This window comes from Gorilla gorilla, chromosome 10 (assembly GCF_029281585.2).
Source record: "Gorilla gorilla gorilla isolate KB3781 chromosome 10, NHGRI_mGorGor1-v2.1_pri, whole genome shotgun sequence".
Classification (NCBI taxonomy): domain Eukaryota; kingdom Metazoa; phylum Chordata; class Mammalia; order Primates; family Hominidae; genus Gorilla; species Gorilla gorilla.
In genome coordinates this window covers 52,605,638-52,629,636 of record NC_073234.2, presented here as the reverse complement: position 1 = coordinate 52,629,636, position 23,999 = coordinate 52,605,638, and the positions used below count along the sequence as shown (strand labels likewise).

At 41.8% G+C, this 23,999-nt stretch overlaps 1 protein-coding gene across 2 annotated transcripts in view; it reads right to left on the bottom strand.

Annotated features, from left to right (window-relative positions):
* The window catches only part of CCNT1 (cyclin T1), a 28,628-nt gene extending 6,116 nt beyond the window's left edge, over positions 1-22,512 (bottom strand). The window contains exons 1-8 of one of the 2 annotated variants that reach the window (XM_055357327.1): positions 21,965-22,512; positions 19,889-19,970; positions 11,212-11,340; positions 6,472-6,532; positions 5,220-5,282; positions 3,559-3,604; positions 1,435-1,598; positions 1,195-1,265 (exon numbers count right to left, since the gene is read on the bottom strand). In XM_055357327.1, coding sequence (XP_055213302.1) covers positions 1,195-1,265; positions 1,435-1,598; positions 3,559-3,604; positions 5,220-5,282; positions 6,472-6,532; positions 11,212-11,340; positions 19,889-19,970; positions 21,965-22,125 — 777 coding nt within the window. In that variant the 5' untranslated portion in view covers positions 22,126-22,512. The remainder of the gene's footprint in view (positions 1-1,194; positions 1,266-1,434; positions 1,599-3,558; positions 3,605-5,219; positions 5,283-6,471; positions 6,533-11,211; positions 11,341-19,888; positions 19,971-21,964) is intronic. The other variant, XR_004066865.3, reaches the window with a different exon arrangement.
* Between the last annotated feature and the right edge of the window lie 1,487 nt (positions 22,513-23,999).

The window sequence follows — 23,999 nt, the reverse complement described above, 5'->3', positions numbered from 1 at the left end:
ATGAAATCCAATAAATATTACCATCAAGAGAAGATTTTAAAACCTTCAATTAAGAGTCACAGCAATCTACCCAAATGTTACAAAGCAATAATAACAACAAAGAATCTATGCTTATCTAAAATTCATACATGAACATCCATGCCTTCTGCTTATGATTATAGTTAGTCCATAACTGAATTCTAGAAATTTTGGTGAGGTTTTATGCTAAAGTAAAAGATGTGCTCTCAAGCCTACTTCTTTTTTGTTGTTACTGTTGTTTTTTGTTTGTTTGTTTGTTTGAGACAGAGTCTCACTTTGTCATCCAGGCTGGAGTGCAGTGGCACAATCTCGGCTCACTGCAACCTAACGTCCCGAGTTCAAGTGATTCTCCTGTCTCAGCCTCCCGAGTAGCTGGAACTACAGGTGTGCATCACCATGCCTGGCTAATTTTTGTATTTTTAGTAGAGACAAGGTTTCACCATGTTGGCCAGGCTGGTCTCGAACTCCTGACCTCAGTTGATCCGCCTGCCTTGGCCTCCCAAAGTGCTGGGACTACAGGCATGAGCCACCATGCCCAGCCTCTCAAGTCTACTTCTAATCTCAGGCTTCTAAGAGGCAAACTCACTCTCTGCCACTCACTCAACTCAGGAGAATGAAATTAACTTTTTCTGTCTGGATTTAGGAGAAAACAATGGAAACATTTTAAAACAAGTTTTGTATCTGACAGAAAAAAAAGGAATGATTCCATTATTCCTGAATAAGACTTTGACAAGTATTTGAAATACAACTTCAGACTACAACCTATATAAAAACAAAATTCTAAAATCCATTTTAAAAGTAGGTAATGTCAAACACAAAACTGTGATACCAGCTCTAACCTTGTAATTCTCTATCTTGCCTCTACCAGAAGCCAATACTCTGACTCAGAGAAGCCATGTTTTTTCCCTACCAGTTTCCACACAGAAAATACTGAACCAGTGTTACTGCTCAAATGATCATATCACAGGAGTTACACAATGAAAAGCAAATCCTGCTATCCCACAGAGACACTGACTTTTACAACAGTATCCAAGGTATGAAGTAGAAGTCATGATTACTGTGTAACTATAAAAAGGGCAATTCCAAACCTAGGGTACATATTCAATACTGGTATATTCACTGGTGCAGTCAAAAGAAATTGATTTTGTTCCACAAGCTGACAGTAATGATTCTTACCCTCCAATTCCAAATGCGTTTGAGCCTGTTGGGAGTTTTCTCCAAAATCTGTAGAAACTCATGTGTCAGTTCTACAAGTAAAACAGAACATTCAAGAAAGACTGAGAGAAACAGAAGTAATGAAACAAGAATAACCTCAACTACTAACTAACTATTTTCATCTGAATCAAGTCACCTTTGGCCAGCTATGTGACAGATCAACAGCAAGTGCTTTTCAAGGTCCCTTACTCTAAAACTTACCATCTAAAAGTTCCAAGGTCACAGTGGCGTCAACATACTCCCACCAGTGCTTCCCGTCAGTTGAGACTGGGATCTCCCAATTGGACCACTTGCAAGCCAGGTGAATGCAGACACAGGCCACCACAGGAGGTGTGTACTGCAGGCTAAATGTGGTCAAATGCAGGCTGACATCAGAGGGAAGAAAACAGAGAGTGTCATGAGCTCTCAATTCTCAGCCCAAAGCTAAAACTCTCCATTATTTAAAAAAAAAAAAAAAAAAAAAAAAAAAGGCTTAAAAATAGACAGGAGAGTAAGAAGGGTAAGAAATATGCAATGCTCTGATCTAGCACTCAATATAATTTCCTATTAACCCACCTGTTCAGGTAACAACATTTTAAAAACTCTTGAATTACACATCACTTAATCTACACATTGACCAGAGCCAAAAAAAAAAAAAGGAAAAAAGGAAAAAGGCTGGGAATTCAAGTTCTTTAAAACATTGACTTCTGGGCCAGTATTCAAGCCTAGAAGTCAATATTTATTACCTATTATCCTGAGACTAAGCTCAGATCCTAAGGAAAATTGTAAGCTTTTTGGTCTGTGTAATCCATAAATCAAATACTTAAGGAAATATCTTAAAAATAATTTGTCTCTCACCAATCATAGTTCTGGTCTATTTAAAATAATAAACAGACAACTGCTCTCTCAAGTATAAATATGTTGGTTTATTTCAAAACTTTTTCGTAACAGGCTATAAAAATGAACTTCTTAGCCCTGACAGTTACTAGGGATATCATTGGTTTCCATTAACTAACAATGTTGGGCAAGTCATTTGGTAATACAAGTTATGTACTAATCATTTATTTTTTTTAGACAGAGTCTCTCTCTCTCTGTCACCCAGGCTGCAGTGCAGTGGGGCAATCTCGGCTCACAGCACCCTCTGCCTCCTGGGTTCAAGCAATTCTCGTGCCTCAGCCTCCCGAGTAGCTGGTACTACATGCATGTGCCACCTTGCCCTGCCAATTTTCTTATTTTTTAGTAAAGATGTGGTTTCACCATGTTGGCCAGGTTGGTCTCGAACTCCTAGCCTCAAGTGATCCACCAGCCTCAGCCTGGGATTACAGGTATGAGCCACTGCGCCCAGTCTCATTTACTTTTTTTAAAAAGGGAAGAAGGAAAAAGACTGAAACTCTTAACATCCATAAGTGCCCATTGATTGATAGAGGGGGAAGAAAAAGGAATATTTTAAAATATAATTATTGGCCAGGCACAGTGGTTTACACCTGTAATCCCAGCACTTTGGGAAGCCAAGGAAGGCGGATCACTTGAGGCCAGGAGTTTGAGACCAGCCTAGTCAACATAGCGAAACCCCATCTCTACTGAAAATACAAAAAAATTAGCCGGGCATGGTGGCGCCAGTCTATAATCCCAGCTTAGTGAAGAGGCTGAGGCCGGAGAATCACTTGAACCTGGGAGGCAGAGGCTGCAGTGAGCCAAGATCGCACCACTTCAGTCCAGCCTGGTAGACAGAGTGAGACTCTGTCTTAAAAAAAAAAAAAAAAAAAAAATTACATATATATATATGCCTGTAATCCCAGCACTTTGGGAGGCTGAGGTGGGCAGATCACGAGGTCAGGAGATCGAGACCATCCTGGTTAACAAGGTAAAACGCCATCTCTACTAAAAACACAAAAATTAGCTGGGCGTGGTGGCAGGTACCTGTAGTCCTAGCTACTCGGGAGGCTGAGGCAGGAGAATGGTGTAAACCTGGAAGGTGGAGCTTGCAGTGAGCTGATATTGTGCCACTGCACTCCAGCCTGGGCAACAGAACAAGACTCTGTCTCAAAAAAAAGATAATAATTAAAAAAATATATATATATATATATATACATATAATTATTGCAGAATACTCCAAATTAGATTTTCAGTCACTATCATGCAGAATTGAGTAGGTTATCAAAAAAATCAGTACTAAATAATTACATAACCTTAGAAAATTAAAAAGTACCATGGAAATTTAAAGTACAACATGAAAACTGTGCAGAAAAATCAACATGCACCAGAGAATTATCTATAGCACACTGTATCAAACTCAAGTAAAGTCCTATACCAAAAATCGAAGAGAAAAAAAATTAAAATATAAACCTGTTGGTTGCCATGAAGTAAGAAGTCTGTGCTAAGTCCTTGCTTGCTAAAGAAAAAAAAAAAAAGTCAGGGGTGGGGGAGGAAAAAAGTTATTAGTTCCATTCATTCTCAACAAATATTTAGTAAGCATTTAATATTTGCAAGGTACTGTGAATATAGTGGCAAATGAGACACACATGGTCCCCGTAAACCTGACGTTTACATTCTGCCAAAGTAGACAGATCAATGATTTTTAATTTTAACATTAATAACTATGCTGCTTCCAGATCTAGGTACTCAAGCTTTATTCTGCACACCACATATCCGAGGTACTTGTTTAAATGCAATTCTTGGACCTGCTCCCTAAAATTTAATTAAATGTTTGGAGAAGGGTGCAAGCATTTTTTAACAAGTAACCCAGAGATTCTGATGTAAGGATTCACTGAGAAACACTAAACTACAGGATGAACTAAGATGATCTAGAAGCAAGATCAGAATCTAGAAGACTTTGACATATTTGGGAAAAGTGACTTTTGCTGTTAAGAAAGTTTTTAATTAAGGCTGGGCACGGTGGCTCATGCCTGTAATCCCAGCACTTTGGGACGCCAAGGTGGGCGGATCACCTGAGGTCCGGAGTTCAAGACCAGCCTGACCAACATGGAGAAACCCCGTCTCTACTAAAAATAAAAAATTAGCTGGGGTGGTGGCGCATGCCTGTAATCCCAGCTACTCGGAAGACTGAGGCAGGAGAATCGCTTGAACCCGGGAGGCGGAGGTTGTGGTGAGCTGAGATCGTGCTACTGCACTCCACACCCTGGGCAACAAGAGCAAAACTCCGTCTCAAAAAAAAAAAAAAAAAAAAAAAAAAAGTTTTTAATTAAGTAGCCCTAATTAAATTAAGATTTAATTAATTAATCCCCAAATCATCAAATAATGTAATATATTACAATGAAAAAATTTAACTTCTTCCAAAACAAACTGTTCTGGGTGACAAAGCAAATTTTTATCTTCCTCAGGACATAGTCTTCTCAATATTAACATACACCCATCTCTAGTCTTATCCTTGTGCAATATAACATTTTAATACTTTCAAATATAAAGAACTCAGGAAAATTTGGGAATTTTCACATGAAACACATATTAGTAAAATGTAAAACAAGACCAATTATCAGTTTGGCCTACAAAATCATAAAAGGCACTTAAAGGCACAATAGTGTTCAGATATTCTTGATACTAAACTAAATAAGAGAGTTTCATTCAATTATACCTAATATTGTTAAATTAGACTTAAAAAGAAAAGTTCTGCCAAGGGATTGTATATCATGGAAAGTCCAAATAAATTCTATATGATCCTCTAGGTGGCCTTTAATCAACCCCAGAATTAAAATAAGATCACCCACTCCTCACAACTTTCATAAAATTTCTGTTAAATAACTTCACAAACTGCCCAACTTTGACAAACATTCTCAAGAGGTTAGCTCTCTTTAACTAGAGATCATCTAAAAATATTACTTGTAAGAACCCAACAGAAAAACATCAAGTCAGAACAACTCATTTTGATTTAAGCCAAGTAGGCCTTTAAATTTAGCCAAAGCAGAACTGTTATGTATTGTCCACCACAAACCACAACCTCTAAATGGGAAAACAGCTTGAGATAGTCTTCATAAGCTGGGATTCCTTACCTCGAACAAGTTGAGTGCACTTTACTACATGAGTATGTGGGTGATCAATTGTTAGTTCAAAGCCTTAAAAGAAAAAGTAATAGGTTAAAAAACTATTAAGAAGTTTACATTTTACAAATTATTCTAAAAGGATAACTGATTGTAAATTACACCTTACTGGTTTCCACATTAAAATATTAATAGAAATTTATTCCACCAGAAAAATATCATTGTCCCATGAAATATAATTTGAAGATATTTTAAGAAAAAAGTTAACTAGAGGCTGGGCGCGGTGGCTCAAGCCTGTAATCCCAGCACTTTGGGAGGCTGAGACGAGCGGATCACAAGGTCAGGAGATCAAGACCATCCTGGCTAACAAGGAGAAACCCTATCTCTACTAAAAATACAAAAATTTAGCTGGGCGTGGTGGCGGGCGCCTGTAGTCCCAGCTACTCTGGAGGCTGAGGCAGGAGAATGGCGTGCACCCAGGAGGCGGAGGTTGCAATGAGCCAAGATTGTGCCACTGCACTCCAGCCTGGGCGACAAAGCAAGACTCCATCTCAAAAAAAAAAAAAAAGAAAAAGAAAAAGAAAAAAGTTAACTAGAATAAATTAACTTGAGAGATAAACTTTGAAGAACTCATCATATATACATATATATGTGCAAAAAAAATTGTGTCTACGCCAATAACTTTGACATACAACTCATTAAATCTTACCCTACCTAGAAGAGAAAAATGATAGCCCAAAAGAACCAGGAAAAAAAAATCTGTATTTTCATATTTTCTAAACTTCTAAAGGCAGCCTATGTGATGAAAATAACAGATAATAACACAATATCATCAGAGTTGCCCATGCAACCACTAAAGCTTAAGTTCCCCCACTTTCACTCTGCTGTTCTAAACACTAGTTACCAATTTTAAAAACAAATGCTGTTACAGGCCATAACAATCCACGGAAGGAAAAACATTCTTTAGATAGTTTTTATAATTTTTGAGGGTAAAAATCACCAAAACTTAAAAAGCAAATAATGAACCCTAGAATGAAAAAAATAATAACCCACTGGCTGCTGTTTCAAAGGTCAGCTGTACTACCTGCATTCACTCTATGGAACAGGTCAAAGCTAAACTCAGGTCTACAACCTCTATCATCTGGAAACAGAGGGACACTACAAAAACTTTCCCAAGAAATATTCTTCCTATATAGCAAATTTTTAGAATCAAATCATTTTATTGCATAATTTAAAAAAATGTTTCAAAGGAAAATAAACTTACCTAAAGTCTGCAAAATTATGCTTTCTAAAATGACCAGATCTTGAACTTGTTGCAAATAAGCCTAAAAGTGAGAAGACAGAAATTATTCCCTACAAAGGCACAATATATAAAGTATAAACAATTCTAACAATCCCTTCCAGGGAAACCAAAACAATAAAAGGCATGAGTGGAGTTAGGAGGTAGAGTTAAGAACTGAAATACAATCTTTTTTTTTTTTTTTTTTTGAGACAGAGTCTCCCTCTGTCACCCAGGCTGGAGTGCAGTGGTGTGATCTCGACTCACTGCAACCTCCACCTCCCTGGTTCAAGCAATTCCCCTGCCTCAGCCTCCCAAGTAGCTAAGATTCCAGGCGCGCGACACCACGCCCGGCTAATTTTTTTGTGAAATACAATCTTTATCCCTTATGCCCATTCAGTACACATTTTCTTTAAAAAATAAATAAATAAGTAGTATGCTGAGAGGTAATAGTTTATATATGGCTACAGAAAAAGCACCATATATTTGGTTCATTTTCAGGTTAATATTTAAGTTTTATGGTTCATGTGATTTAGAGATAAGAAAATTAAAAGTATGTATTTTTTGCTTTTTTCTTTTTTTTTTGAGTTGGAGTTTCGCTCTTGTTGCCCAGGCTGGAGTGCAATGGCACAATCTCGGCTCACCACAACCTCTGCCTCCCGGTTCAAACAATTCTCCTGCCTCAGCCTCCTGAGTAGCTGGGATTACAGGCATGTACCACCACACCCAGCTAATTTTGTATTTTTAGTAGAGACAGGGTTTCTCCATGTTGGTCAGGCTGGTCTCAAACTCCCAACCTCAGATGATCCGCCCACCTCGGCCTCCCAAAGTGCTGGGATTACAGGGGTGAGCCACCGCACCCGGCCTTTTTTTTGAGAGGGAGTCTCGCTCTGCTGCTCAGGCTGGAGTGCAGTGGCGCGACCTCACCTCACTGCAACCTCTGCCTCCCAGGTTCAAGCGATTCTCCTGCCTCAGCCTCCCGAGTAGGTGGGATTACAGGAGCCCACCACCACGCCCGGCTAATTTTTGTATATTTAGTAGAGACGGGGTTTCACCATATTGGCAAAGCTGGTCTTGAACCCCTGACCTCAGGTGATCCGCCCACCTCAGCCTCCCAAATTGCTAGGATTACAGGCATGAGCCACCGCACCTGGCCATGAAGTATATATTTTTCAACATCGCCAAAATACATTTGCAGAACCTTCCTACAGTACTGTAAGCATTTAATACCAAACATTTGGCTCCTATTAGAACTTACCCTTTGGGGCCATGCTAGGTTTCTAAAAAGTAACAGAAGAGTTCAAAGGAAAAGATAGTAAGAAAATTCACTCAGATTTGTGCCAGCCAAAGCTATAGCCACTAGCCACATGTAGCCATTCATCACTTGAAATGTAGCTAAATTGAAACGTGCTATAACCATAAAATACACTGGATTTTTTAGACAGTTAAAAAATAAAGAATGGGCCGGGTGCAGTGGCTCACGCCGGTAATCCCAGCACTTAGGGAGGCCGAAGCAGGTGTATCACAAGGTCAGGAGTTCAAGATCAGCCTGGCCAATATGGTGAAACCCTGTCTCTATTAAAAATACCAAAAAATTAGCTGGGTGTGATGGTGGGCGTGAACCTTGGCTTGTTCCATAGAGTGAATGCAGGTAGTAATCCCAGCTATTCAGGAGGCTGAGGCAGAGAATTTCTTGAACCTGGGAGGCGGAGGTTGCAGTGAGCTGAGATCGCACCACTGCACTCCAGCCTGGGCGACAGAGCGAGACTCCATCTCAAAAAAAGAAAAAAAAAATGTAGCTAGGCATGGCTGCTCACACCTGGAATTCTAACACTTTGGGAGGCCAGTGTGGGAGGATTCTTTGAAGGCCAAGAGTTCAAGACCAGCCTGGGCAACATGGTAAGACTCCTATCTCTACAAAAAAATAAAAATTAGCTGGGAGTGGTGGCATGCAGCTATAGTCCTAGCAACTTCGGAGGCTGAGGTGAAATGATCACCTGCTCTTTATGAGAATCTAATGCCTGATGATCTGTCACTGTCTCCCATCACCCCCAGATGGGACCATCTAGTTGCAGGAAAAGAAGCTCCCGGTGGCCGGGCGCAGTGGCTCACGCCTGTAATCCCAGCACTTTGGGAGGCCAAGGCGGGCGGATCACAAGATCAAGAGATCGAGACCATCCTGGCTACAATCTTGCCACTGCACTCTATCCTGGGCAACAAAACGAGATTCTGTCTCAAAAAAAAACAAAGCTGGCTGGACGTGGTGGCTCACGCCTATAATCCCAGCACTTTGGGAGGCTGAGGCAGGTGGATAACCTCAGGTCAGGAGTTCGAGACCAGCCTGACCAACATGGAGAAACCCCATCTCAACTAAAAATACAAAATTAGCCAGGCATAGTGGCACATGCCTGTAATCCCAGCTACTCGGGAGGCTGAGGCAGGCGAATCGCTTGAACCAGGAGGGGGAGGTTGCGGTTGGCTGAGATTGCACCATTGCACTCCATGCTGGGCAACAAGAGCAAAACTCCAACTCGAAAAAAAAGTTAAAAAAAAAAAACTAGTGAAACTACTCATTTAAGGATCCATAACAAAAATGTATAATAATATTTTTCAGCCAGGTGCAGTGGCTCACGCCTGTAATCCCAGCACTTGGGAGGCCAAGGTGGGCGAATTACTTGAGCTCAGGAGGTCGAGAGCAGCCTGGGCAACATGGTGAAACCCCATCTCTACAAAAACTAGCTGGGCATGGTGGCGCACACCTATAGTCCCAGCTACTCGGGACGCTGAGGTCAGGGGGATCACTGAGCCCGGGAGGTCAAGGCCGCGGTGAGCCATGATCACACTACTGGACTCCAGCCAGGGCAACAGAATGAGACCCTGTCTCCAAAAAAAAAAAAAAAAAGAATATTTTTCATAACATTTATAGTGATGAAAAGCTAGAAATTATCTAGACTTCTTAATGGAGAATGGTTAAAACTACATACATTCACATATATATCATTAAATACTAGCCAGACATTTTTAAAAAGTAAAGAATCCATCAGATGGGAAAATATCTGGGATATAGTAAGCAAATGAAAACAAACCAGAGACAAAATACATGCACACATAGCTATTTATAGAAAAGAAGCCACAAATAACAGTGGTTCATTAGTATACCTGTGCTTCAGTTGCCTATATAACAGGGGGTCCATGGCCTGTTATGAACTAGGCCACACAGCAGGAGTTGAGCAGCAGGTACGAGTGAGTGAAGCTTCGTCTGTATTTATAGCCTCTCCCCACCATACATATTGCCACCTGAGCACCGCCTCTTGTCTGATCAGCAGTGGCATTAGATTCTTATAGGAGCACTTGAACCCTGTGGTGAACTGCCCATGCAAGGGATCTAATTTGCTGCTCTTTATGAGAATCTAATGCCTGATGATCTGTCACTGTCTCCCATCACCCCCAAATGGGACCACCTAGTTGCAGGAAAAGCACCTCAAGGTGGCCGGGCACAGTGGCTCATGCCTGTAATCCCCCCACGTTGGGAGGCCAAGGCGGGCGGATCACAAGGTCAAGAGATCGAGACCATTCTGGCTAACATGGTGAAACCCCATCTCTGCTAAAAATACAAAAATTAGCTGTGTGTGGTGGCGCACACCTGTAGTCCCAGCTACTTAGGAGGCTGAGGCAGGAGAATCGCTTGAACCTGGGAGGTGGAGGTTGCAGTGAGCCGAGATTGCGCCACTGCACTCCAGCCTGGCAACAAGAGCAAGATTCCGTCTCAAAAAAAAAGAGACGCTCAGGGCTCCCACTGATTCTACATTATGGTGAGTTACGTAATTATTTCATTATGTGTAACAATGTAACAATAATAGAAATAAAGTGAACAATAAATGTAATGTGCTTGAATCATCCCAAAACCATCTCCAACCCCACCCCCTGTCCATGTAAAAACTGTCTCCCATGAAACCAGTCCCAGGTGCCAAAAAAGGTCTGGGACCATTGGTCTAGAATATATCTGAGAGATACTTTCTTCTTGAATTTTTCTGTATTTTCAAATTTTACTGCAACAAATACAAAACTTTCGCCATAAAATTTATGTGTTTTGTTTTTCAGACAGAGTCCTGGCACTGTTGCCTGCAGTGGTGTGATCATGGCTCACTGCAGCCTCAACATCCCATGCTCAAGCAACCCTCCCACCTCAGTCTCCCAAGTAGCTGGGACTAAAGATGTGAGCCAGCATGCCCAGTTGTTTTTTTTTTGTTGTTGTTGTTGTTGTTTTTCTTTTTTTGTAGAAATGGGGTCTCACTTTGTTGCCAGAGCTTGTCTCGAACTGGACTCAAGTAATTCTCCTGCCTCAGCCTCCCAAAGTGCTGGGATTACAGGCATGAGCCACCACATCTGGCTTTTTTTTTTCTTTTTTTTAAATATAGAGACAGGGTCTTGCTATGTTGTCCAGGTTGGTCTTGAACTTCTGGCCTAAAGTGATTCTCCCACCTCACGCTCCCAAAGTGCTAGGATTACAGGTGTGAGCCACCATACCTGGCCTGATTTTTTTACTGTTAAGAAAAACACAAACACTAAAATATTCTTTTAACAACCCCAATCTAAACTTCAATAAATCGAAGTTATAAAATTAAGTTGCATTGAAATACATAAAGATCCAGGCATGCTTGGGAGTAGGGGAAAAAAAAGAAAGGAAAAAAATTAAGAAAAACAGATGTGTAATTAATCTCCTACCTCACTTCTAGTATCAGGAAGGGATTCCTGAGGATGGAGACAAGTATGCGCTACCTTGATGACATGTTCCAATTTTTTGGGCTGCTCCTCCACTTTAGCTGCTAGAAACAAGGCTGCTGGAGCCACAGACTGAATGGAGAGAAAATAAATTATATTTATTATCAATTTATTCATTCATAGAGTAAGGTAGATCTAAAGAGGAGCTAAGTCTCAAATCAAGTTATTTGCTTGCCTCAACTTTGTCACCTCTTTACCCTTCCCCCCTCCGCTTCTACCATCTTCCCCTCTCCTACCCATTAATCCATCTCCACTTCCAAATACCAATTCTTTGACAAACTGTCATTAAAAGCTGTCTATGGGAGAAGCTACTAGATGTAAGCAGACAGTTTTCTATTTAAAATGAGATTCTTTATTAAGTTTGTATCAAATCACTCAATACATTTTTTAAGGAGTAAACTGAAATGTCCAGAATACGCAAATCCATATAAAGAAAAAGTTTAGTGGTTGCCAGGAGCTGGGAGGAGAGGAGTATAGGAATAACTGCTAATAGGTGAGGAGTTTTCTGGGGTGATGTAAATGTTCTGCAATTAGACTGTGCTGATGGTTGCACAATTTTGTGCATATACTAAAAACCAGTGAACTATATAATTTAAACAAACGAATTTCATTGTACGTGAATTATATCTCAATTACTTATACATATCAAACCTTTCAAAAATACAAAGCATGGCATTATATGCAAGACATTATTTATAGAAAGCATTAAGAGGGAAAAATTGAAGTCAATATAAAAGTAGATAACAAACTTTATAAAAGATTAGAGCAATATGACATAAATGTAGCCTGGTGATCTTGGAAACTTCAGGAAATAGAACTTTTCTTGAATATTAAGAACATTTCAGTGACTCAAAGATAGTAATGCTAAGAGCTGTATTTCACCAGGAGTCAAAGAAATACATAAATAATTTTACAGAATTTAAATATATATTTCATTTTACTGACTAGAACTGATATTCTAATACTTATTTGTAACCCTGATGTCACCTATGCTATACTTTTCTAGAGTAAGTTTTTCTCCACAAATTCAACTCATAGTAATCATTTCAGACAAGACCATAGGAGACAAAAATAATTTAAAACAAAATTTTTTTAGGCCAGACACAGTGGTTCAAGCCTATAATCTCAGCACTTTGGGAAGCAGAGGCGGGGGATCACTTGAGCCCAGGAGTCCGAGACCAGCCTGGGCAACATAGTGAGAGAGACTCCATCTCCATACACATACGGAAAAAACTGTTTTAAGTAAACACAGTGATTCTTTTCCTTCACATTTGTTTCAGATGAATATGAAGCATACTACATATATATTCCTCAGACTTTAGGATAAACAAAACAGGATCAGAGAAAAATGGATATGAACAAAGGTATGGTGATCTAGGCGTAAAGCACATTTTCAATACTAAACTGAGTAGTTAAATACATTAGATAACCGGATGTGGAACACTAGATTCTTTTCCTTTTCTTTTTTTTTTTTTGAGACAGCATCTCACTCTGTCACCCAGCTGCAGTGCAGTGGCGTCAAAATCATAGTTCCACTCAACCTCCTGGGCTCAGGAGATATTCCCATCTCAGCCTTCGAAGTAGCTGGGATCACGGGCACACGCCACCATACCCAGTTAATTTATTTTTATTTTTAATAGAGATGGGGTCTCCCTACATTGCCCAGGCTGCTCAAACTCCTGGGCTCAAGTAATTCTCCTGTCTCTGCCTCCCGAAGTCCTAGGATTACAGGTGTGAGTCACCTCACCCAGCCAAGATTCTTAACAAGAGTGACACTAAAGATTTTGAAAAATATAGTTTAAGAAATGTTTATGATAAATGTATATAACTATTATGTACCCATGATAATTAATAAAAATGAAATTTTAAAACAAAGTAATACTTAGAAGGAGTAATCTGGTGGTAGGTAAAACTAGGAGAAAAGGATGGGATACATTAAAAGTTAATTCAGGCTGGGTGTTGTGGCTCACGCCTGTAATCCCAGCACTTTGGGAGGCCAAGGTAGCGGATCACTTGAAGTCAGGAATTCAAGACCAGCCCGGCCAACACGGTGAAACCCCGTCTCTACTAAAAACACAAAAATTAGCCGGGCGTGGTGGCACACACCACCACTCAGGAGTCTTGTAGTAGGGTAGTCCCACCTACTTGGGAGAATTGCCTGAACCCAGGAGGCAGGGGTTGAAGTGAGCCAAGATCATGCCACTGTACTCCAGCCTGGGCAACAGAGCAATACTGTCTCAAAAAATAAAATAAAAGTTAACTTAAATAATAATTTAGGCATTAGGACATAAAGTTTAGAGCACTTTGGGAGGCCAAAGCAGGAGAATCACTTGAGCCCAAAGTTCAAGATCAGCCTGCGCAACACAGTGAGACCCTGTCTCTGTTTTTTAAAAATTATTTTAAAATATAGAAAAAAGAATTTTAAAAAGTTTAGAGTAGGCCGGGCGTGGTGGCTCACACCTGTAATCCCAGCACTTTGGGAGGCCGAGGCAGGCAGATCACCTGAGGTCAGGAGTTCAAGAACAGCCTGGACAATGTGGTAAAACCCCATATCTACTAAAAATACAAAAATTAGCCAGGAGTGGTGGTGCACGCCTTTGGTCCCAGCTACTTGGGAGGCTGAGGCAGGAGAATCGCTTGAACCCAGGAAGTGGGGGTTTCAGTGAGCCAAGATCACGCCATTGCACTCCAACCTGGGCCACAGAGCGAGACTCTGTCTCAAAAAAAGAAAAAAAAAAAAAAAGTTTAGACACTAGCAGTAGAAATAAAGGAAAAAAGAAACACAGGCATCACTTCGTAAAACTAATAGGGCTGCACTAAATATATGTACATGTACTTGCATACAAAGAAAAAATTCTAATGGGATATACTCTAAAATGTTAACAGGATTATCTCTTTATTTCCTGTCCGTCCTCTTCCAATTTTTTGATAATTTAAAAAGTATATATTTATAAGGAGAGGAAAAAAATGGTAACATTATAAAATTAGCAAGACTTTATAGGCTGGGTGCAGACTCTTGCCTATAATCCTAGCACTCTGGGAGGCCAAGGCAGGAGGATCCCTTGAGCTCAAGCCTGAGCAACATAGCAAGACCTCATCTCTACAAAAAATCAAAAGGAAAATTCACTGGGCGTGGTGGCACTGTAGTCTTGGTAAGGTGGGAGGATCACTTGAGCCCAGGACATGGAGGCTGCAGTGAGCTATGATTGTACCACTGCACTCCAGCCTAGCCTAGGTGACAGAGTAAAAACCTATCTTGGGGTGGGGGGGGGACTATAACTAACTGAACAAAGAGGAAAAGGATAAGTCAAAGACTAAGGTTTTAAGCCTATTAGAAACTAAAAGTATGGCATAAACTAATAAAACCAAAATAAAACTAAACTAAATTATGGCACCACTGCACTCCTGGGCAACAGAGGGGACTCCGTTTCAAAAACAAAGAACTAGATAAATGTTTCTTGAGGTAATGAATATTTGTTGTTTGTTAGGGTGGAAAGAAAAGGACCCTCACCTACAGTGCTGGAAACAATGTATAATCTTTCAGTAGGGCAAACTGACACTACAAAAATTTTTATATATTGTATACTCTGGGCACAGCAATTCCACCTATAGGAACTTGTATTAAAATGCTTATATAAGTGCACTACATTATGTACAAGACTATCCCATGAAACATAATGTACAATATAATAAACTAGAACAACAACCCAAATAGCTATCAATAAAAAGCTGGCTAAATAAACTATAGTAACTACACAAATACCATGTGGCAAATTAAAATAATAAGAAATCCAAAAAATAATAAAGGGAAGTATGGAAAGATGTCCGATACATACTGTTACATGATAAAGGCAAGCTGTGCAACAGTAGCATAGCAAGATATGATTTTTTAAATAAAAATACATCAATGCTAGTTTATGTGCACAGAAAAATGTCTGGGTCACTATAAACCAAACATTTATCAATGGTTATCTCTGGGTGGGATTACAGAGTAGTTTTCACTTTCCACATACATTTCTGTACTGTCTTAATTTTTACCATGGGAATTTATTTTAATATCTTTGGGTTTCTTCTTTTTTTTTTTTTTGAGATGGAGTCTCACTCTGTCACCCAAGCTGGAGTGCAACGGCACGATCTCAGCTCACTGCAACCTCCACCTCCCGGGTTCAAGCAATTCTGCCTCAGCCTCCCAAGTGAGTAGCTGGGACTACAGGTGCACGCCACCATGCCCGGCTGATTTTTGTGTTTTTAACAGAGACGGGGTTTCACCATGTTGGCCAGGATGGTTTCGAACTCCTGACCTCAAATAATCCACCCAACTCGGCCTCCAAAAGTGCTAGGATTACAGGCCTGAGTCACCACGCCCAGCCTCTAATACCTTTGTAATAAGAAAAACACACACACACATACAAAAATGCCTGAGGACTTGACAGGATATATAACATATCAATGCCACATTGATTATTAGGCCACACTTAATGTATTAAGTCCTCTCACATTTAAATTTGGATTCATCACAGCTAAACTTAGAATTAGCATGTTAAAAGGTGATATTAAATCTGGAATCTGTTGATTCCAAAATGTGCCTAAAATCAATCCTCTAAAAAGGATCAACAACTTCAAATTAATCAGTGGATTTTGAAAAAGGTCATGACATCCAAAAGAATATCCCTATACTAGCCAGGTGCAGTGGCCCATGCCTGCAATCCCAGCACTTTGGGAGCCTGAGGTGGGAAGACAGCTTGAGGCCAGGAGTTTGAGACCAGCCTGGGCAACAGAGCGAGATCTCCCGTCTCTAAAAAATAAATATATATAAAAATGTTTGAAAGAATATCTCTATATTGGATAACTACCAGATCATCCATTCATTCAACAAGTTTACTGAAACTGCTTTAGAGAATATACAGAAAAGGGAATCTCTGTCCTTGTTAAGCTTAACAGATAAGAAATAAAAAGATATGGCCTGGCACAGTGGCTCATGGCTATAATTCCAGCACTTGGTAGGCCGAGGCGGGTGGATCGTGAGGTCAGGAATTCAAGACCAGGCCGGCCAAGATGGTGATACAAAAATCAGCTGGGTGTGGTGGCAGGCACCTGTAATCCCAGCTACTCGGGAGGCTGAGGCAGGAGAACTGCTGGAACCCAGGAGGCGGAGGTTGCAGTGAGCTGAGATCGCGCAGCCACTGCACTCCAGCCTGGGGGAAAAAGAGAGATTCCAAGGTCTCAAAAAAATAAAAAAAGATATAATTTAAAAGATAAGGCTGGGCGCGGTGGCTCACACCTGTAATCCCAGCACTCTGGAAGGATGAGGCGGGCAGATCATAAGGTCAACAGTTGAAGCCAAGCCTGGCCAACATAGTGAAACCCTGTCTATACTAAAAATACAAAAATTAGCTGGGTGTGGTGGCGGGTGCCTGTAGTCCCAGCTACTTTGGAGGTTGAGACAGGAGAATCGCTTGAACCTGGGAGGTGGAGGTTGCAGTGAGCTGAGATGGCGCCATTGCACTCCAGCCTGGGTGACAGAGTGAGACTCCATCTCAAAAATAAATAAATAAATATATAAATAAATAAAAGTTAAAAGGAGGGGAAAATATATATTAACCTATACATGAAGAGTGGACAAACTGATTTGAGATTTTCTTTTTTTGATTTGAGATTTACTTCACCCCAAATTTCAAGTCTTTATCACAATAAAAGGGAAGAATTATAGAAAACCTTCAGAACTGGCAAAACAGCTAGGAATTTCGTCTTCAAATTTCACTTTTTAACTACTCACTACCTTCTATTCTGGTGCTATCAGATAGCCTCGTTAAATGCTAACAGGCTTCTCTCTCTTTTAATAAGAAGGGTATACTCCTTGCAATCAGAGCCAGAGCAAGGCTCCAGGGCATGACTAGAGGTACAGGGGCTAAGGGCAGAAGAAAGCCAACCTGGGTGGATCATCAGCAAAAATCTTTTTCTTTTTGTTTTGAGACGGAGTCTCATTCCGTCGCCCAGGCTGGAGTGCAGTGGCACGATCTCGGCTCACTGCAAGCTCCACCTCCTGGGTTCATGCCATTCTCCTGTCTCAGCCTCCCGAGTAGCTGGGACTACAGGCGCCCGCCGCCGCGCCCGCCGCCACGCCCGGCTAATTTTTTTTGTATTTTTAGTAGAGACGGGGTTTCACCATGTTAGCCAGGATGGTCTTGATCTGCTGACCTCGTGATCCGCCCATCTCGGCCTCCCAAAGTGCTGGGATTACAGGCGTTGAGCCACGGCACCTGGCCCACAAAAATCTTAATTCACAAATCCAAAAAGTTTCCTGTGCAGTTACTCCCAATACTGTTTCTGCCAGTTTCTTACATTTCAGGAGCTATGTCTAGCTTCATAAACTCTCTTTCTACAGCATTAAAAAAGTAATAATAAATCTGAAAACCCACCATTCTAAGGATACGAAATAAGCATCCTCAAAGGCATAACCTTTTTCTTTTTGAGACGGCGTTTCGCTCTTGTTGCCTAGGCTGAAGTGCAATAGTGATCTCGGCTCACCACAACCTCGGCCTCCCCAGTTCAAGTGATTGCCTCAGCCTCCTGAGTAGCTGGGATTACAGGCATGAAACACCACGCCTGGCTAATTTTTGTATTAGTAGAGATGGGGTTTCTCCATGTTGGTCTCAAACTCCCAACCTCAGGTGATCCGCCCGCCTCAGCCTCCTAAAGTTGTGGGATTATAGGCTTAAGCCACCGTGCCCAGCAGGATAACTTTTTCTTAAAAAAAAAAAAAAAAAAAAAAAAAAAAGCAGTGAAATATTTGACTCACAAATCCATTTGAAGTATACAGCCGGTGCGGTGGCTCACACCTGTAATCCCAACACTTTGGGAGGCTGAGGCGGGCAGATCACCTGAGGTCAGGAGTTCAAAACCAGCCTGGCCAACGTGGTGAAACCTCGTCTCTACTAAAAATACAAAAATTAGCCAGGTGTGGTGGCACATGCATGTAATCCCAGCTACTTGGCAGGCTGAGGAAAGAGAATTGCTTGAATCTGCGAGGTGGAGGTTGCAACGAGCCAAGATCGTGCCATTGCACTCCATCCTGGGCAACAAGAGCGAAACTCCATCTCAAAAAAAAAAAAAAAAAATCAATCCATATGAAGTACTCATCAAGTTTATCCCTATTACCTTGGCATTTTATTAAGTAAATACAGTCCTTCCTAGAACTGGGATATCACTATGCATTCACTTCCAAGTCATTTATAATAATGTTAAATAGGACCATTTCAAATAGCTACACTGAAAAGATCACTATTTATAATTCTGTACAAAAAAATAAAATTTCTTTATTAGTATAATTTTATTCTTCCTGTTCTTTGTAAAAGTTTTTTTACCTTTTTTTTTTTTTTTTTTTTTTTTTTTTGTAGAAACGGGGTCTCACCGTGTTGCCCAGGCTGGTCTCCAACTCCTGGGCTCAATCAGTCCTCCCACCTGAACCTCCCAAGGTGCTATGATTATACATAAGAATGAGCCACCATGCATAGCCTATTTTTCATGTTCTTAAAAGTCATTTTCCCAGTTATTATTACAAAATGTGCTTTCCCCTCCAACTGCTAACTGGAATTTTATCAAAGGCTTTTGGAAAATCTAAGTAACTTACATTTACTTCTTTTGCTGTGACCATATTTTATAAACTACTTCAAAATTAATGCCAGGAATGGCGGCTCATGTCTGTAATCCCAACATTTTAGAAGGCGGATGCGGAAGGATCCCTTGAACCCTGGAGTTTGAGACCAGGCTGGGCAACACAGGGAGACCCCATCTTCACAAAAAAAATTTAAAAAATTACCAGAGATGTTGGCAGGCCTGTGGTCCCAGTTACTTGGGAGGCTACGGCAGGAGGACTGCTTGAGCCCAGAAGGTTAAGGCTGCAATGAGCCATAATCAAATCACTGCATTCCACCATGGACAACAGGGCAAGACCCTGCCTGTCTCCCTACCCCAGCAAGAAAAAGAAAGCTATACCTAAATTCCACATGCTTTCCCCTTTAATGTTACTCCTCCAACCCCAAAATGTTGACTTTAGATGTCTGATAATCTGTTTTTTGGGGGTTTTTTTGAAGACAGGGTCTCACTCTGATGCCCAGGCTGGAGTGAAGCGACTCAATCTTGGCTCACTGCATCCTCAACTCCCTGAGTTCAAGCAATCCTCTTGCCAGCCTCTGGAGTAGCTGAGACCACAGATGCATACCACAACACCCAGCTACTTGCTTTTTGTTTTTGTTTTTGATATTTTGTAGAAATGAGGTCTCATTATGTTGCCCAGGCTGGTTTTGAACTCCTGGGCTCAAGTGATCCTCCCATCTCAGTCTCTCAAAGTGCTGGGATTACAGTTGTGAGCCGCTGCACCCGGCCTAATCTACTTCTTTAGAGAATCGACATGGATGTACTAAATCCACTAGACAAGTAGACACTTAACAGGAAAACTGAAAAGCTGGATTCAGAACAGCAACACAGCACATAATGGAAGTGATCAACCCTAAATTCTAAAGTTCAAGTTACAGTTCAGTAGCAAAGACCAACCACAAATGGAATAGGTAGGTGGAATCAATCACCAAAGGATTATATCATATAAAAAAATTATACTTACATTGCCAGGGAACTGTGTGAAGGACTGAATCATGTAGAATCGATGCATGTATACTATAGCAGTGTTGATAGTCAATTGTGAGCTGAAGTGTTCAAGTTAAGATCCAAAAACAGGTAGGTATAATTCTGGAAAAGATAACCTCTATCTCCCTCCCAAAAGGATGAAATGGCCAAGCAAGTAGGTACTACTAAATGAAAATCATACTTCTCTCTCCAAATCAAAGAATATGTCTGTTTTCTTTCACCAAATTATTAATCGCCAATTGACACTTAGCACAATGCCTTACACATAACAAATATTTAATATAGATGTACTGAATGAATAAACAAACATCTCAGGATGTATGAATCTAGACAGATTTTTTTAAAAACTATATAAGGCGGCCAGGCGCGGTGGCTCACACTCTGTCGCCCACACTGGAGTGCAGTGGCACCATCTTGGCCCACTGAAACCTCTACCTCCCAAATTCAAGCGATTCTCCTGCCTCAGCTTCCCCAGTAGCTGAGATTACAGGCGCCTACCAACAGACCTGGCTACTTTTTGTATTTTTAGTAGAGACATGGTTTCACCATGTTGCCCAGGCTGGTCTTGAACTCCTGGCCTCAAGTGATCGACCTGCCTTGGCCTCCAAAAGTGCTGGTATTACAGGCGCGAGCCACCGCGCCTGGCTGACAACCTTAATGACAACACACATACAAAAAGGAAAGCATTTTAAGGATACACTGAAATAGAATTTCGAACAAAAAGATTTAACTCCATACTGACAGGATGCTTAGGAAACAAACCTGGACATCAGCAGGAAACAAACTGGCGATAAAACAGACACCCATTTTGAGATGAACACACCCTTAAGATACACACATTACTGTCAGCGACACATTTAAATAGAAGCTGCACCCAAGAAAATTTTCACACTCAGAGTGGAAAGAAATTTTAAACTATACTAGTTTTCTCCACCACAAAATAAGTGTATTTCCTGACAAACAAAAATATGTGGGAGAGGTTACCTCATTTTTTTTTTAAATTTTTTTCTGAGACGGAGTTTCACTATTGTTGCTCAAGCTGGAGTGCAGTGGCGCCATCTCGGCTCACTGCAACCTCAGCCTCCCGGGTTCAAGCGATTTTCCTGCGTCGGCCTCCTGACTAGCTGGGATTACAGTTGCCCGCCACTACGCCGGGGTAATTTTTTGTATTTTTAGTAGAGACAGGGGTTTAATCATGTTGGCCAGGCTGGTCTCGAACTCCTGACCTCAGGTGATCCACCCGCCTCGGCCTCCCAAAGTGCAGAGATTACAGGCGTGAGCCACCGCACCCAGCCGTTACCTCATTTTTGAAATAGAAAATGAAATACATACCATCACTCTAAGTAACTTAAGGACCCAGTATTTTGTAAACTATTTAAAACATTAGATTCGTGGGTATCCCCTACAAACGTAAACTAACATCTTTCCTCTGAAATTCTATAAAACAGTAGCTACTAATTGAGCATCTGAATGCAAAGCACTGTGCTGGACACAGAATCAAACACAAGAGGTATTATCCCATTTTACAGACAAAACGGCCAAAAATTTGAGAGGTCACTTAAACAGCTAGTAGATGAGGAATGGATTTTGGACCAAGGCTGAGGCATTAATTCTAGTCCACCCTTTATAACACTTTCAGGTACTGAATTTCTCGAAATTTACACACTAGGTTTGGGAGGCAGCCGTCAACAGAGAAACCTCTGCCAGACCTAGACCCCTAGGGCACAGCGGAAAATGAGAATCTTAACGTCACCAGAGCAGATCAGAACACAATGAAGACAGAGTTGGAAGGGCTGGTTAAAACACAAAGCCGGGAAGGATACGAATTCCCAGCAAGGTTGGCGGCACGGGTGAGCGAGCGGGAAATCAACTCTGCCTCGCTTCCCTAGCGCGAACTGAGTTTCAGCCCGCCCCATCGTGGGCTCTCCCAACTAGATATCCAGCTTCTGCCCACCTTCTTCCCCACTTTCGTCCCCCCGCCAGAGCCTGAGACCTGGACGCCAGAGCATGGCGGGACCAACTCCAAGGCCGAAGGCCTAGGCCACAAGGATACACGTTAAGACGCTGCCCCATGTCCTGGAGCAGATTGGCCGCCTGCTGGCGATAAGAAAGTTCTTTATCTGGGTCCACGCCAAAACGACGGGATGGGCTATTTTCCAGCTGTTCTCGAGTGAAATACCACCGTTTGTTGTTGTTCTTCCTCTCTCCCTCCATAGTGCTTCAACCAGAAGGCAGCGGCGAAGGCTGCAGGCACTTCCCAGCGTCACCTAAGAGGCGACCCACATCCGCCGTGCGGGGGCAACTGCGACTTGACGAACTTCCGCTAAGCGTCGACCGCCGGGTTGTTACTCGCCTCCCTAGAGGAAGCAAAAGTCAATGGACCTACTTCCGGAATGCACCTCGCTACACCCCGTAGCCGAGTTAACAGCCAATACGCGACCAGAAAAAAACCTTGAGGCGAGGACGCAGGCGCGTCACGTGACCCTTGGGCGGTGGAGTGGGGTTAGAAGTTCTCGCTTAAAAACCGTGTATCTTCCCGCGAGAACCGGATTGAGCGTTGGCGCCCCGGGTCAGGCTGCGGGGTCACAATTGTAGTGGGATGAGGCGGCCGCCCACGCGCCGCTTGGCGGTTCTTACGAGAACTTTGTTTGTGACGGCAGTGGTGATGTAAAATGGGGCAGATGGGCCGGGCGCGGTGGTTCACGCCTGTAATCCCAGCACTTTGGGAGCCCGAAGCGGGCGGATCACGAGGTCAGGAGTTCGAGACCAGCCTGGCCAATATGGTGAAACCCCCGTCTCTACTAAAAATACAAAATTAGCTGGGCGTGGTGGCGCGCGCCTGTAGTCCCAGCTACTCGGGAAGCTGAGGCAGGAGAATCGCTTGAACCCGGGAGGCGGAGGTCGCAGTGAGCCGAGATCACGCCACTGCACCCCAGCCTCCAGCCTGGGTGAGAAAGCGAGACTCCATCTCAAAAAAATAAAATAAAATAAGTAAAAATGTGGCAGATGAACTTGAAAGAGAAAGTAGGTGAGGCTGTCAGAAACTGAAAAACAATCAAGTGGTGGGGCTCTTTCGTATATCGGAGCATAAAGCAACTAGAAGGCTGTTACATTGTTGGTAGCAATGTAAAATGCGACAACCCATTTGGAGAGGTCGCTTTAATGTGTAGCCAAAGGCATGAAAACATTCTCACGTTTTTCGCCAGTGATTCAACTTAAAGGAATAAAATGAAATTAATAACATTAATTAAAAGCTTACATGTCCCAGGCACAATACTGACTTAAATATACTGTTTCATTTATTCAGCACAACTCTAAGAGGTAATTTTTAAGTACGTTTGCGAATGGGTGAACTAAAACTGCCCCTTGAGTGCGGAAAGCCTCCACCACTACCCCTCACTTGCACAGATTAGCAAGTTCTCGCCCTCTGTCAAGATACTTCCCAGCTCCTTTGCCGGGCGCGGTGGCTCACGCCTATAATCCCAGCACTTTGGGAGGCCAAGGTGGATCACCTGAAGTCGGGAGTTCGAGACCAGCCTGGCCGACATGGTGAAACCTCGTCTCTACTGAAAATACAAAAATTAGCCAGGCATGGTGGCGCACGCCTGTACTCCCAGCTACTCGGGAGGCTAAGGCAGGAGAATCATTTGAACCCGGGAGGCAGAAGTTGCAGTGGGCCGAAATCACGCCACTGCACTCCAGCCTGGGCAACATTGCGAGACTCCTTCTCAAAAAAAAAAAAAAAAGATATATCCCAGCTCCAGCCTCTGATAACTGTTTGGTGCTGGGCAAGATAGTTAACTTCTCTATGCCTCTTTTCTGTGATAATACCTATGTTTTAGATGGTGAAAGGGAGTAAAGATTTAATGAGTAAAAAGTATTTATAATGGTACCTAGTACTTAGAAAATATTCAGTAGCCCTTATTGTTATAATATTTGTTACATTGTATTGAAATTGAAGGCAAGAGCAATGCTTTCATTTTTGTATGGCCCTTACCTAGTAAAGCCCTGGCCCTAGTAAATAGTCCATAAATCTTTGTCAGATAAATGTGCAAAACACCCACAATACAGAAACTGAGGCTCTGGGA